The sequence below is a fragment of the Mytilus californianus genome, unplaced genomic scaffold, assembly GCF_021869535.1.
Source record: "Mytilus californianus isolate M0D057914Y unplaced genomic scaffold, xbMytCali1.0.p SCAF_13, whole genome shotgun sequence".
Taxonomy (NCBI): Eukaryota; Metazoa; Mollusca; class Bivalvia; order Mytilida; family Mytilidae; genus Mytilus; species Mytilus californianus.
In genome coordinates, this window is record NW_026262615.1 from 34,002,542 (window position 1) to 34,019,189 (window position 16,648).

Genomic DNA, 16,648 nt, shown 5'->3' on the forward strand with positions numbered 1-16,648 from the left:
CTTTGTTATATTTATCTCAATAGTATCCTTTTTACAATCTTTTTTTGTAGATGTTTTACATTTGGATTTCCATAAATACTTTTTTTCAAAAAAAACACTTAAATTCATTAACTTAACATATATCATAACTCATTACTATTTGAAGATGTAGACACATTGTATACAACAACAAAAAATAATATAACACTAACAATGTCTGCTTGGAGAGCACTAATTGTGTACTATTTACAAAGTTTCTACAGGAAAATGAAAAATAACCTTATATTTCATAAATTTCTTCCAAATAAAAAAAAAAAAAAAAAAAAAAAAAAAAAAAACAAAAAAAAAAAAAAAACAAACATACCATTTGTATGAACTTTACCCCAAATAATATTCTTTAACAGTATTTTTTGTAGATTTTGAATGATTGGATAATTTAACAAATCTATTTTCAAATATTAGTCTTTTTATAAAAAAAATAAGCAAAAAGAAATATCAACCTTGCACAGTACATTACCGGTAATCTAACGACATAATGTACTCTTACAGAAACCCACCCACCCACTAAAACAAACAATAGTATAAATACAGTACAAGTTATCTCCCTTAGAAATTCTACAATCTATATGACTAGTATTAACAACTTGGATGTAATGCTGCCAAAACAATATCTGGGAATGCAAATGTCAATAACAAGGTCAAATCTTTGACCTTAGACAACATTTAAATATCCATTTTTTGTCTATTATATCACTAATATTTATGAAGTCTGCAAAAATGTTCAAAAAATGTCATCATGCAAAAAAACACTGCTTACAAAATGCTTTTTCACAAACAGTCATTTTGTCTTTAGTTGTGAGCAGCACGAGCTATATGAAGGAAGAATTCAACTTTGTCCTTGCTGCAATGTCCACACATATTACATTTAAATGGATCTTTGTAACCATGGTAACCCATGTGCATTGTGTACATGACACAGTCTTTAAATGCAATTTCACAATAGGCACATTCATACTTCCCATTAGGTCCACTCTTACGATTGTTCATTGCTATCATCTGCTGTGCTGCAGTGGTTAACTTTGCCAAATCCTGATTATGGCCGTTCTGCTCCAGTGACATGTAAGGAAAATGGCCACCACTGCCACCATTTTGTAACATCTTCCAGGCAAGTTCAGTTTGATGTCTCAAGGCTTGTGAAGTCTGCATTGATAGCTCTGTCTGCTCCCTTCTTGCAGACAAAATAACATCTTGGCTACTAGTTATAGCTTGACTTGAAGCAACCTCATCACCACTTTGATTTCTGGTAGAATCGGGTGACTTTCTCTCTGGTGCTTTTTCTGATTGGGACTTAGCCATTCCTTCATTAAGGTACTGAAGGCTATTTTTAATTTCCTCAATATCATCATCTTTCTTGCCATCTTCATCAGCTTCATTTACATCTCTACTTTCATCTTTATTTCTCAACTCTTCATCCATGTTGCTGGATTCATCAATCTGAAGTTCTCCCACGGTATCATTCTCTAAAAACTCAGATTCTTCATTTTCACTCCCATTTTCAGCATCATCATGTTTATCATGCAATTTTAGACAGAGTCTATCTAATTTGAAAGCTTTTCCTTTTCTGGACCTTTTTCTTGGGCTCTGGCCATTGTTATCGTTAGCAGACGTACTCTCTCCACTTGAATGAGCATCACCTTCATGATTGATTTCTCTGTTGTACATTTCTTCCTGAGATAACGGACTAGATGAAAATGGATATTTACGCTTTGTAAGGTCAAGAGGACTTTCACGCTGATGAGGCAGTTTAGGTCTAGCAGCATTCATAGGTGACCCAGTTCCGAATTTATTCATCATCTGTTTAATGATATCTTCTCCTTCGGCCCGACCTAAATCTTTGGGACTAGCATTTCCATTTCTGTAATAATTCACAGGCAACTCTGGCATACTGTATCGACCATTATTTCGATTAATCTTGGCTGGTTCAACTGGTGATGAATGTGACCAGGAATGCGGACTATATTTTTGATCCTCATCTTCACCATCTGTGTGTATATGAAGCTCATCGTTCAAGCTATCATCCAAATTTCTCTCCTCCATCTTGTGCTTCATCATGCTGAGTCTGCGGTTCTGTTCCTCAAGTAAAGCTTCGGAGGACAAGCCAAACATTGAAAATAAATCCTGGTTTTCAGTTGCGTGAACTTTCATTAAATGTTTATACAGTTCCTGTTTACTGCCGGTTCCATAGCAACAGAAATTGCACTTGAATGGATAATTGCTTGAATTGTCTCCATCAGGAGTCTTTGGTGCTCCCATCTTGGATAAGTGTTGAGGTAGCTGAGGGGAATGGATTGATGAATTCATTGACATTGGTGAAGAGGTTGGAATTAGAGGTGGTGGGCGGTGGAATCCATTAGGAAGCTGACTGAGTAATGGCCAATATGGCGACATCATTGCTCCACCCATTCCTGGTGGGAGTCCATGAATGGGTGACTGAGGTAGATTGAACATGCTGTTCATATATGGATCAAATTTATCCTTTCTAGGACCTCTTGGTCCCCTTGGTGGACCCCTCTTTTGCAGTAATGATAGTCCAGATGCATCAGCATCAATTCCTTGAGGTAGACTTCCGTCAGAGTTCAAAACAGTGGCAGGTTTATGCTGATATTTACGGAGATGAAGTTTGAGGCTGTGGCAGTATTTTGTAGCATACGTACAATCGGCACATCTGTACTGATAAACATTGGTGTGTGACTTCATGTGGCTGTTGAGCATTGACTTGTTTACGCATGAGTAGTTACATTTGTTACACTTGAATGGCTTCGAGCCAAAATGGTTGCGAAGATGATACTCCAAATGATGTTTATACTCGGTAACAAACGGACATCGTGGACACTGTAATACTTTGTCATCTTTAATATGAGCTCTAGCATGTGCCCAGAATTCAGTCTGAAAAATAAAAATTTAAGCATATAAATATGTATTCATGTACTGATTATATGTATAAAGTGTATGATTTACTAAGCTGCAGGGTAATGCCTACACTTCCTGAGAACCTGACATTTACATTTATTTTTTTATCTTTCATACGTGTCTGTCTTTATGTATAATATAGAATATGGTGTCTTAGATTACCGGTAAGTCATGACTTTTATAATTACATTAATAGTATATATAACCAACTATACGGTATTGTTTTTTTCTCATTGTTGAAGGTAGTTGCATATAATTGCTTACATCCACTTTATTTGAACTTTGGTGGACAGTTGTCTTATTGGCAATCATACCACATCTCCTTATTTTTATATGGTATAAAATTATTGTTATTCAACTATATGTATGTTACACTATCCCCTCCCAAATTAGAACAGTTTGTAATTCAAATTTTAATATTTTTTTTCATGCATATAGTACTTTTGCTACATTCAAAGAATGCAATTTTTATTGTTGGAAATGAATTTCAAATTAATTTCCTATTCAATCAAGCCCATATTTGCCCAGTACAACTCTTATTTATTGTCCATGCTTACTTTTTCGGTGGCAACAAATTCACATTGTTTGCATCTGAAGACTTTAGGTCTGCCCATGTTCCTTTTGGAACCGAATCCGTCTGGTGGGTCGTCTGTGTGAAAATCTTTAATATGTCTCTTAAGTCGGCCTTCTGTTCTAGACTTGTAATCACAGTGGGGACATATATGTTCAAAATGGCAAGTCATATGATTCTCGAAATCAGCTTGGGTTCTTCCTATAAAAAATGAAAGTCAACCATTAAAATTGGTATAGGAAAGCATATGTACAATATAAGTATTCAATAAAATAATTAAATGTGATATCAGCAAAAAGCTGCATACAAATATGAATTGAAAATTTTTAATTTCAAGTCATTCAATAAACTGGTGGTTTAATTTCAAGGATTTTCTCCCTTCTGATGTAGTGTAACTTGCAAACTATTATATATATATTTAAAAGTCGAGTGCACTTTTTGCACATAGTATGAGGCAAAATAAAAAATTCTAACATAGTGGTGATATATTGAATATCTGTACAGTCTGATGTCAACCTTTACTAAGCTACTATATGACATCATAACTTGTATATATTATTCCCTTTTCCTTATTTGGATCAATCAGATTCTTTTATAAAAAAAGTTTCAGACAAACTTTAAACCCATATTATACTACTCATGATTCAATATACAACTGTATTTGTGACGAAATCAGTACAAATAAAGTGTTTTAAGTACGTCAGAGCTAGAAGACTAAAGTTCATTCGTACTATGAAATAATCAATTCAGGGAACAAAATATTTACATTCGTAAAACCAATTAAGGCATGCTTTTAGTATGTACATAATCAACACAAAGCCGTTTAGTTTTTATCTTATGTTAAACCGAAATGACCATTATGGAAAAATACGGAAACAAACAGTATTAATTCCTATTAAATATTGTTTAATAGAAAGTCTTTTTCACCCATAAAATTAGATAGAAATTGATGAAAAAATATTTCCATTAACATGACAATATAGTTTTTTGTATAAGTTTGACCAGAATTTTTTACTTTAATAAAAAATTAAACACATCTGGAAACTGATTTTATGTAAAACATAATAGAACAGCAAGATGACAGCCAAGAGTATAACTTGTGTTGAAAACTTGTAGGAACCAGAGGCTAACTTTAATCTACTGTTTAAAATCATATGGATAGTCTCCCTTTAATCAAATAACTGAACATATATCAAAATAATAAATATTTGTTTGGATTTTTCATTACTTTCAACAAACAAGTATAATTCCCCAAAATTCTTATTTTAGTGGATGATGTCGGGAAACTGGACAATGCCTTCAGTAAACAGTTAACATTATTCCAATTGCTGATTTTGAAATGACAGAATAAAAATTTCGAGATCACATGCCTTATCCATTTTTTGTGGGTATTATATATAGTATTTTACTAATCACTAGGTATTTGTAGTAAATCGGTCATTTAAACAGATAGCCAGCGAGTCGCACCTTTCCACGGCGATCAAAAATTCAATGATAAGTGTTATCTAGAGTCAACATAGGTAAAGTTTTATACTTAAAGTTTTTAAGGGCAAATACAAATAAAGTTTTCCATCTATAAATTATTGTAATTTATAACTGCTTAATTTATTTTTCATGCGAATGGACAGAAAGTTATACAAGTTTATAATAACTTGAAAATCTGGGGTCTATTATTGTAAATTTTATTGAAGTGTTTGTGTCAAAAGTAACCATGACCAAAATTCTTATCAGCTTTTAAATTATACTTTTGTTGATGAAAACTTTTTTGTTGATTTCATATGTACATGGTTTGGTGTTTTCTCATTTCTTAAGCCTCCTGTGACAGAAATCAAAGAAAGTTTATCGTAAAATTATTTCAGATTATTGAATAAAAAGGTTTTCTGATGATGTTTTTAATGGATTTTATCCTAAACAACAAAAGAATGTATCTATTAAAACACTAATGGTCAAGCTTTAGGAATTTTAGGTGGGTACTTGAAAATTTCCGGACATGTAGTTTTAAATAACTTAACATTAAACAGAACAAGTTATAAATGGATAATTGAAAAATACAAAAAAAAATACAAAAAAAAATGTTCATAAAACAACACATTGTATCATATATCATACAAATAATGTAAAAAAAAGATTTTTTTTTACCTTCAATGTATAAGATGTGTTTTTCCCCATGTTAAAAAACGGAATGGTCACTCCCGATAGATTAAATGATAAAGAAAAAAAGACTTAAACAAACAATTAAAAACCTTCAATGTGAATGAATTGACATTTTATTTATTTTACAAAACTAATATTTAGACACATTTTTTGGTCCCTTGACCAACCAATTATGATGGACAAACGAACCAAAAAGTAGTTACGCATTCAGACGTTAAAGTACAATTGATCCCACTATATTCTTGGTTTATAAACCTTGAGAAAAAATGTGTATTTAAGTTTTTTCTTATGTAATTTTTTAAAGTGGACTTTTAAATCAATTTAGAGTCCAAATAAAATAAAAGTTTCCATTCAATAAGTTTTCAATGAAAATCAAAACAGTTAAAAACATACAAGTATAAGAGTTAACAAACAAGACAGTTTACACTTTTTTTCATTCATACAAAGCAATATTAAGGATGACCTTTTTCTTCAACATGACAGGTGATATTTTTGAAAAGATATAAAATGCTTATTATGAAAAAAACAATAACAAAATTTAACTTATCATGCTTATATTCATATAAAAGATACCAGATGAGATAAAATTGTAAATTTGAGTTTGACACTGTTCAATTTTCTTAATACATGTGTATTAGTACACTCCTTTACAAAATTACCCAACCAGAATTATTAGGTCACAGCAATCTAGTTTTGGTTTTGATATATATTGATAGTGAGAGTGATCAATTGTTGAAAAAGCTTGTAAAAGAGAGCTTAAACTACAATAGACCATTTTCATACTACCAACTTTTGACTCCTGATTTTATAATTTTTGGACAGGTTACTTACACTGTGGTTGGACATTCTGCTACTCTGTCAAGTAAAAGCAACTAAAAGAAGTAAAATCAAGCTTTCAATCGGTACAATTTGGGGAAAAAATAAACTGTTTTATATTTTCTGTACACTACAAAATCCTCAGAAACAGTTTTAAATATTTCCTCCCAAATTGCACCCTTTGTTAGCTTGATTTTACTTTTTTTAGTTGCTCTTACTCGACAGAGTACCAGAATGTCTTACCACAGAGTAGGTAACATGATAAAAAATTATATAATTCAGAGTCAAAAGTTGGTAATATGAAAATTGTCTATTGGTTATAAATAAGGATCAATATATGATTGTGTAGGCTAGCTTATAGTAATATTTTGTTTGATTGGATAGAAAATCAATTTCCAAGTTTTTTCTTGTTTATTTATAGAAAAGGAAAACTACAAAATATCCCAGCATGTTTCATTCACACCAGTTTTTACATAAGATATTCTACTGTTGAAAAACATTTTTTCGGCATGTTGTGTTTCAAAATTTGATATTTTCATGCAAAAAATCATGACTATTGAATTCATTCAGGATAACTAATGTCGAGACCAGATTTAATGCTTGACATATGGCATAGTCCCTGCTCTATTGCTGGAGACCAGGCCTTGCGGTCATAAACATTTCGAGCACAATTATCGTACTCGGACTAAAAAATCAACCAATGAAAATGCTGGATTTGGTGTTTAAAGCACAAATTTTATACTGCGAGTACTGAGTAAAGTTTTATGACCAAGGACCCAGATATTGACCTCTAGATGTCTAGTTTCTTTGCTGTGTTGTTAGGCTGCTGTCTTATTCTCCTTATCTCCTTTTTATCATCTAATAAAATCTCATTTATTAATTAATTTCATTTAGGGTACTGTCCAAATTTTTTTTCAAAAACAAAGATTCAAAAATAAAACAACAGATTGAAATATCAAATGGAATTTGTAAAATCGATAGCTCAAAAATTCACTCCATTATCTTATGAAAATGTACAAGATTGAAAATGATCAAGGAAAAAATATCAAGTCTGCAAAAAAAAAAAAATCTTACACATTATATAACCATTTTTTTTCAATTGAACTTTTACCTTCTTGTTTTTAATTTTGAATGTTTATATCTTTTAAAGTGTACATTCCACTTACCAAAAGTTCATAGAGCTTTACGTATATTTACATTCCAAAAACTATTTAATGTATCTAGCTAACGATATAAAAAAATATAAGAAAAAACCAACACAACTGTGACATCTAAATATCCACCCTTGACACTTAGATGACCCATGGCCAAAAACAAGTTTTATATGAAATTTTTTATTGATTTAAAACCATTTTTTGTATAATGTTAGCATCCATGTGCTAAATTGCTTAAAAACATTATTTAAATACTTAAAATATACTTGTACCGCTGTGAGCTTGACACGGTCCCCACATTATATATATCGGTAACAAAATGTTACATCAACTATTTGACCCTTTGGTACTTTTTATTTTTTAATAACACAATTTTTCCAACGGGCTGTTAGTTTAACAGGTAAAAAAGAAACAAAATGGACATTCACTGACCAAATATGCTCCCAGGGAGAAAAATCAACCATGCAGAAAAAATACTACTCAAAATTGTTGTTGAGGAAAGATTGTTATCGTTAATTTTGCTTTCACTAAAAAGCCTAGGTATATTTTTAATATATTGTTACGGCATGATAAATGACCAGTGGTTAGGTTGACCTCGGTCAGAATGTGAAATGAATAATTTGAAAATTCCTGCAGCTAAAAATGCCATTTGGAAACATATATATCAACCGGTCAATATGAAATAATTATCTATTATCTATCTGATTATTAAAGCTGTTTCAAATTCTAAAGGACAAAATCATGTACTCATTTAAAAAAAATATTATCAACATTTTGGAGGTGTGATTACTAATTCAATGATTAATCATTTGAAATTTGAAACTTGAAAAAATGTAAATGTATTTTTTCCTTGTTTTTGTTTCTTTACGAATTGAATCAATGATGATTAATTGGGCGTGATTGTTAGATATATGTTGGTTTGATAAGTTATTCACATGTAACAATTATATTTTGGAAGGATGGACATTCTCCACTTTGGTCACCAATGAACTTGTGTTGAATCAGAAAGCCACCAAAGTTATAAGAATTGCAACTCATTTCACAATAAATAATACAAGAAAAATAATTTGATGATGAACATTTCAGTATATTACTTTCGATAAATTTTGTTGTAATTATTTTTGTGAAAATAGCTAAAGATCTTTGTGACAAATTAGCTCATTATTCAAAGGAATGACCTATCAATAATTTTTTATTGAAGAAAAACAAAACTTGAAAATTTTTAAATAAATATGCTTTCAAATGAATCATATCCATAGATATGTGTGTTTCAGGAGGAAAAAAGGGGGGAGGGGCGGGAAGAAAACCAATTAGAACTATTAAAGTTTAAATTGTGTTTGAAAACAGACCCTTAAATTGCTGCCTAACCCCTAGCTGTAATCTAGACAACCAATGTTTAGAGGTTCCTGGCTTTGGTCCTGCAGCTCGCTTCACAAAAAATTCTTACGATACAGTAATAATGAAATGGCTCATGACCATGACTTACAAGTATTTTTCCTCATTAGACGTTTTGTGAAAAGGAAAAGAGTTGCTGCTTATAAATTGAATAATACTACGATTATAGCAGTGAAACAAAAAAGAATATGCCCTTAAAAATAAAGTGTTGATCTATCGTATGACCTTGTCATAATATACAGTTCAACTGCACTTGGCTAAACAAGTAGAAATATACAATTGAGATACAAGAATAAACTATTCATAATTTCTCAAATGTGTGAAAGAGGCTAAAAAGCTATGAACTTTGATCGTAAAGAAATTGCCTAATTCTTACACACACTTTACTTTAGTTTAAAAACAACATTAATACGAACACTTGACATTTGTATAAAACAATATTCATAAATGAGCTCTTATCTACGTTAGGTTTTTCGTTTTAATTTATCTGTTTACAAGGAAAAGTTAAAATTTCAAAGTATCTTAATAAATTACCTTATAGTTTTTTCTATCATCCCAGTTTAAGACGTGGATCGACAACATGTTTACATACGACTAGGTTTTTTTTACCTCTTTTTTTTATACAATTCTTTTAGTTATTTGTGTGCATCTCTATTCAAAAATGCAATAAGGTTTAAAAAAATGTTTTTATTAAACGGTACTGAACCATTCAAAAAATGATCAAAATATTTTATTCTATTGAATTTCCGATGATTAAATCCAAACTTTTTCAATTAAGATCATGTACGTTTATATTATACATATCACGTTTAAATGTCCGATCTCTTAAAAGGTCTGCTCTTTTTTAATTAAGTTTGGACATGCATGCAGTAAGCTTTATGCTATAAAAACCAAATCTACCTTGAAAAATGTTGTATAAATTAATAAATACGAAATGACCTGTCCTTGTCAGAGGTGTTTTTATTGACTTTTTGTTTCAAGTTATCAGTGAGGTCCCAAAGTGGTATAATTTTACAAAATTGTACGTGGGCTAGACTCCATCAAGAGTTCATTGAGATGTCAAAAGCATTTATACGCATATTTTTGTTTTTGAATTAATTTCTACCCATATTAGTCAGTATGATGGCATATGATATTGTTCCTGAGAGAGGACATTTTTAATGTGTAGTTCATGATTTATGAATGGTTTCTTTCTTATGAACTATAGGTAAAATTTTCCTACTGAAATAAATTATAATATGTGATGCTGAAAATAAATTTAAACTTGAAGCTTAAATATTTTTTAACATTTTAAATTCACATATTTAGGAACTTAATTGTTAAGTCTGGATGCGGACCTGAAGTTAAAGATTTTTAAGAGGTACATTTGGGTTATTTCAGGACCAATTATTTCTATATTTTCATTCCTTTTATCAAATCTTTTACCACTGTAAAAATTGAGGAAGATTAAAAGATTTCCTACGAAAAATTGACCACCTAAACCCTGCCTCTGCCCCATTCCTTTTCTCTACTTTTCTTATTCATTTGTGTGCCCTTCTTCCCCGAAATCACAAGATCAACAATTTTCTATCCAAGTGACTTTTGTACTTTCGTGATCTACAAATTTATATCGTGTTTTTCAACATATGGTTTATTCACAGAGTTTTATCAAGCAAACGTTATACAACAATATCTATTTGTGACCTAATTTTTAACCTTTCCACATGGCCATCCTGATGTTTTTATGGATAATTTCGAATCATTAGAACTCTTGTTAGTGAATTAACAGGATAAAATCAACATTTTATCTGCTATATATTTTTCCCTTTGGTAAAATACTGTCATTTATTAGAAGAAAAATTAACATGATTTTGGAATATAAGTACACCACAGGGAGCTGAAACCCGTTTTATGCTGAAATTAAACCTGGTTTGTTGTGTTATGCAACAACATGTGTTTAATAAGACGAAAATTAGTCAGGAATTATGGTATACAGAGCAACTCTTCATCAGGCTTGAAGATAGCATTGAAAACATGTAATTCATTTTTGTCCCTGTTTTCTAAACAAATGATTTTTTTCTGTTAACTGTAAAAATTTCCATGGATCTTTATACATCAGAATTTGTGTGGTCATCCGAAGACATTTTCGGTACAAAAAGACTTTTCCAATACCTATGTGTTTGAGAGGAAGACTTTACCTTCTCTTTTTTGTTTGTTTTTGTGGATACCAATTTTATTGGATTGAGAAAAAAAAATTCTAGGGTATTTGATTTCATGGTTTTGCCAAAATCTGCATGCAAGACAATAGAAAATGTGAACTTTGACCTATAATGACTTTGACCTAAAATGGTTTACTTTTACAAATTGTGACTTGTATGGAGAGTTGTCTCATTGGCACTCATACCACATCTTCTTATATCTATTTGCTATACATTTAAGTTCCTGGTTCACATATACCATCAAAATTGACAAAAATTGGTAGCGCATGACTAAAAATGAATCCACAATAGGGAAAAAAGACAAAAATAATGAAAATTTACCTGAAAAGCTACAAAGGTGGCAGAAATATAGTCCTTCTTTGTCTGGCTTGATAGTGGTGACATGTCCTGTGTTTGGATCTCTGACATAAGTAGCTGTGGAATCGGATGTAACATTGTTGGTCAGGTATTCAGATTGATCGTCCGATGAGTTAGAATTGGTATCGTGGAAGCTGGCGTTTGAGAGATTATAACCTTCGTGATTTTCTATCAGCGAGTTATCTTCAGACATTACCTTCTCAACAACATCTGCAACTTGTGGTGACACTGTGTCGGCCCTGAAAAAATAAACATAACCAAATTTTAATCAATAAACTCTAATGGACTATGTTTAAAATTAATTCCATGAAAAAATCACCTTCCATTTCGTCCTTTACAGAATATTAAACCACATGCTTAACTCTCATTAAATGAATTCAAGCAAGGGAAATAATCCTTGCAAGGTCCTTGCTTATTTTAACTTAATTTTGTTCCAAATTTTAAAAATAAATTGAACCAACCAAAACATCATTAAATAATTTTAAGCAAGGGAAATAACCCTTGGAAGTTCCTAACACATTTAAAAAAATAAAAATTTCTGATGTTAAAAATAAAAGGAACCAATAAAAACATTATTTTCTCTACCTTCTTAAAACTATCATTGTATTGCAATGTAAAAGGGGGCCCAATTCAGTCTTAAATTGTTAAGGTGCAAAACAATTATAGTCGGCCTCATGGAGAATGAACAAGAAGTGGTAAAAGAAAGTTATCAAAAATATTTCAGATCCTGATTACCATGACATATCCTGTTTTAAGTTCTTTTAGGTAAGTGGTTGTTGACTTTGACGTAAAAGTATAAAACAGGTGTTCAGATGAACCTTCAGTCTTGAAAAAAAAAACTGGTAACCAAACAAAGTACATATCAATCATAAAAAAATAGTTCAAAATTACTGTTAGAAATAGCGATAATATATTAACAGGTGTAAAATATATGAGAATGCAATAAACAATTTTAAAAAAAGAAGATAAAAAATTGAAGAAAAATGTGTTTGAAACATTATCTTTTACATACCCGCCATTTGAAGTTTTCACTAGTTCTCCAAGACTTCACAAGATCAAATTTTATACCAAGTGATCACAAAGCTTATAAAACACAGAGCTGATACGATTAAACAACCTTTTTTGTCATCCAACGTACTTGAGTTTTAACCCATAAAAAATTTAAGATCTAAACACTTAAAAAGAAACAATTGCTCTTCAAGTACTTAAATCCACACTGAAGATAAAGTCAGTTTCGGAAATAAACTTTCTGTCAACAAGTTATCGCTGTTTTCTTCTGTATCCTTATAAAAACAAGTTTTTATATATATATACGATACATTGGCATTTATTGCGTTGGCGAGAGTCTCTTGCTGTGAAGTTAAATTTGTCCAGAGGTGTGAATATAAACAACAGTAAAGTGAAACTTATTAAAAAGAAAAAAAATTATGTTAGAGTGGGTGGCGCATATTCGCCGTGGACACATTTTCGCCGTTTTTCAATTTTTTCTGTAAATTTCGTGTGCCTTTAAACAATACTTGCCTAAATAGATGCTAAACGCTGTTTGTAATGTTCGAACTGTTGATATTCCTCTTTACCCCATTTCCAATGTTATTGGCACATATAAAGAAATATGCAGGTGTTTTTGAACGATTTTGGCAATTCTGTAAGATTTATATGTCGATTGAAGTCAGATGTATATATTTACACCTTGTGACAAATATAACTTCTCAGTAAGGGACTCTATATGCAATAAATGCCAATGTATCGTCTATAAAAAAACTTGTTTTTATAAATAAATATTTCACCTGCCTTTTACCATCTCATTCCTCTACTTTTACGTTCAGTTTCATGACCCAATAACCTACCAGACCCAAGACATTATGTTACTTGAACACAAGTAGGCCTCTAAATTCAGTTTGCAAACAGGAATAGAATGGAAAATAATTGAAAATATAGATTACTTTAACAATAGTCTTGATTTGCTCCGTGTTGAAGGCCTAACTGTGACTTTGAGATGAAGAACGGCAATCAAAGTACTGTTCCTTTGCTTTAAATTTTGCCGAGCATCCCTTCTTTCCTATTTTAAAGCACCAAAACTATATCCCTAATGCAAGACCGAGGGTACTTTCATCTTTAAGGACCAGGTATATTCAAATGAAGGTACTTTCATCTTTAAGGACCAGGTATATTCAAATTAAAGTTTTAAATAACCCAGTTAAAGAAGATAAAAGACTATTGAAAATCAGATTATTTCATACCAAACTAAAAATTAACCCTCATTCAAAAAATATCACTACAAAAAAAAACACCAACATAATAATCTCCCTTTCAACTTTGACATCTAATATGATGGAAAGTCACTTTTTCTTTGATTTACAAACACTTACATAAATTATTCAATGACTTATACATTGTCTTTACAGGGACACAACTCTACTTCAAAATCAATTCTGATATTCTTACTGAACACTGAAATGTGTCTAAATACAGAATCAGTCACTGAATCAGTAACATCAACATGATTAATTGTAAAATTTTGTTTTTTTCAACTTCCAAGATTTGTTCACGTGATCCACTTTGATGTCATCATTCTATTACTAAATGACAAATATGATTTAAAAATATTAGTAAATACAATTGAATATTTAATTAAAAAACATACCTCAATTAAAAAATTAGAATAAATGATCAAATTGATTGATCTGTTTTCTTACCTGATCTATAAAATCCAAACTTTGACCTACGTACAAACTACTAAATGTATTTAAACAAAGGTAACAAGTTTTTATCGTTATCTAGTTTTTTCGACATTTAAACTAGGCCTATCCTTGACAAATTTGTTTCTTTTTCTGTGTCCTAACATCGTTATCAGTAAACGTTTTTGTGACTTGGCCACAAACTTGTATGATGACCAGCATTAAACAGGCTCCGACGTGAATTCAATTTTATATCAGCCTTTTTACGTTCTTATTGGTAAAGATATAAAAATCAGCCTTTTATCCTCCGCAATTGTATTATAAAAAACCAATAGCTAATGCTCATTTAATCTTACACTCAAAAGACCTCGGAAAAAAGAAAAACAACATATTGCTTCGATGAAAATCTAATGTCTGTTTTCCTATATATTCAAAGTAAAAAATATTATTGTACAGGATTTAATATAAATACTCCGATAACTGTTTATTTATTACCTTTGTCGATGGGTCATACAATTGAAATAATAAGATGAAAAAAAAAAATCCCGCATAAAAAACTTTCCTGCATAGATTGTTATTGACGATACCTATAAAGGAATGCAATAATTTTCATTTCAACTAAATTAAAGATGTTTTTAATACTTTTTTGACACTCCCTACGGTTGGTCACACCAGTATACAATTGTAATTGTTTGAGAATGAGAAAAGCGAGAAAAAAGAAATGAAAATATATTTTACATATTAACACCTGGTTTGGTTACATTTTATTGTTATACCGTTAACAAAAAATATCAAAAATAAAACGCAAAGTGAATTTTTTCAAAAGAGCAAGGTTAAAATGAAAATATTTGTATTTAATCAAAAGTAAAATGAATAACATGTGTTTTAATATCATAGAAAAGGAAATTAATTCTCATTCTAAGTAATATAAAAGTAGGCGAAATATAATGAATTTTTCAAGAGAATAATTTTAATTCTCAAAGGAAATTTTTTAAATCGTGAGAAAATATTTGCCAAAGAAAACTGGCTTAGAGTTTGTCATGTTATAAAGGCAGAAATATACAGGGGTATTAACTAGATTAAAGAAATTATAATGTATTACTATATATTTAAATTCATTGATCAAAAACAGATCTTCTTCAAAGAAAAGATAACTCTGCAAATCATCTTTTTACAAATAAATCTTGTATCCAATGGTAAACCTTTAGCAATGTTATTCCTACTGGAACCTGCATAGGTCTAAATTATGACACTAGGGTCCATGGGGTAAAGGTACATTTCACAAATAGAATTGATTAATGTTTTTGGAAATCTCTAGAAGCTAGCCTAATTAAAATTTTTATCAAAATATGTCTAGCAAGTTTTCACATAGTTTGAAGTGCTCATATTTCAGATTGTAATCATACATGTGTGACAGACGGACAGACAAAAAACACCTTTTCATCATGGAAAAAATATTGATAGATATAAAAAACCTAATTAACTTACTTCAAAAATTCAAGCAATTCTCTGCGAATCTCTGAGAGCAATTTTGCCGAATTCATTCTTTGTTTTCGTAAAATGGATAATGAAAAATAAAAATGAATCCATGGCACTTATTTCAATAAATATCTTATCTTCTTTCGACAAAACTAGTCCGTCTTGAACTTGACACGTTGTATTTTCCAGTTTGTTCCCATAAAAATACTTAAAAGATTGTGAAAGGTTGGGAACTTAACACTTTACACCCAACGTTTCATGTAGAAAGGTCTTAAACTTTTGCCACTTATATATGATAGATAATATTGTAAATTTTGAAATTATTGTGTGCATAGATGAAACTGATAAGTTTACTAAAATGTATAATTCTATTGATGCAGCTGGCATCTGTACCTTAGTTGAATAATGCAACGCTAAAATACATATGTGAGTTTAAAATAATGTGGTCAATGTACAGTCACATTTTTGCCTTTAAAAAAGAAAATGCACTAATTTTTGAATAATCAAGAAGGAGGGTAGATTTTTTTTAAATTAGACTTTGAGATTCCACTGACATAAAACTGCAGAATCATAATATTTTTACTAAAAACTATCCTTATAAAGTAAATATGAAGTATCCAAAGAAAGACAACTCTTATTTATGAACAAAACAAGGGAAATAACTTAATAAAAACATTATTACAAGTTGCTTTGCAATCTAATAATGCTTGCAAGAAATAAGAAAAAATAAATGTTTAACCATCACAAAATATGGTTTAGGATACTAATTTTTACTGAAAACTATGATTGTGAAATTAAATGAGAATTTTGTGCAAATCATTCAGAGAACTGTGATAAACTCTTTGACCTCAAATTTATTCGTAAATTGTTACACCTCAATTTGATCAAGGCAAATTA

At 30.4% G+C, this 16,648-nt stretch overlaps 1 protein-coding gene across 1 annotated transcript in view; it reads right to left on the reverse strand.

Moving 5' to 3' along the window:
• Window positions 1–563: 563 nt before the first annotated feature.
• Window positions 564–16,648, reverse strand: part of LOC127723542 (uncharacterized) — a 56,846-nt gene continuing 40,761 nt past the window's right edge. Inside the window, exons 3-5 of the mRNA XM_052230193.1 lie at window positions 11,559–11,833; window positions 3,507–3,721; window positions 564–2,925 (exon numbers count right to left, since the gene is read on the reverse strand). Coding sequence (XP_052086153.1) covers window positions 829–2,925; window positions 3,507–3,721; window positions 11,559–11,833 — 2,587 coding nt within the window. The 3' untranslated portion in view covers window positions 564–828. The remainder of the gene's footprint in view (window positions 2,926–3,506; window positions 3,722–11,558; window positions 11,834–16,648) is intronic.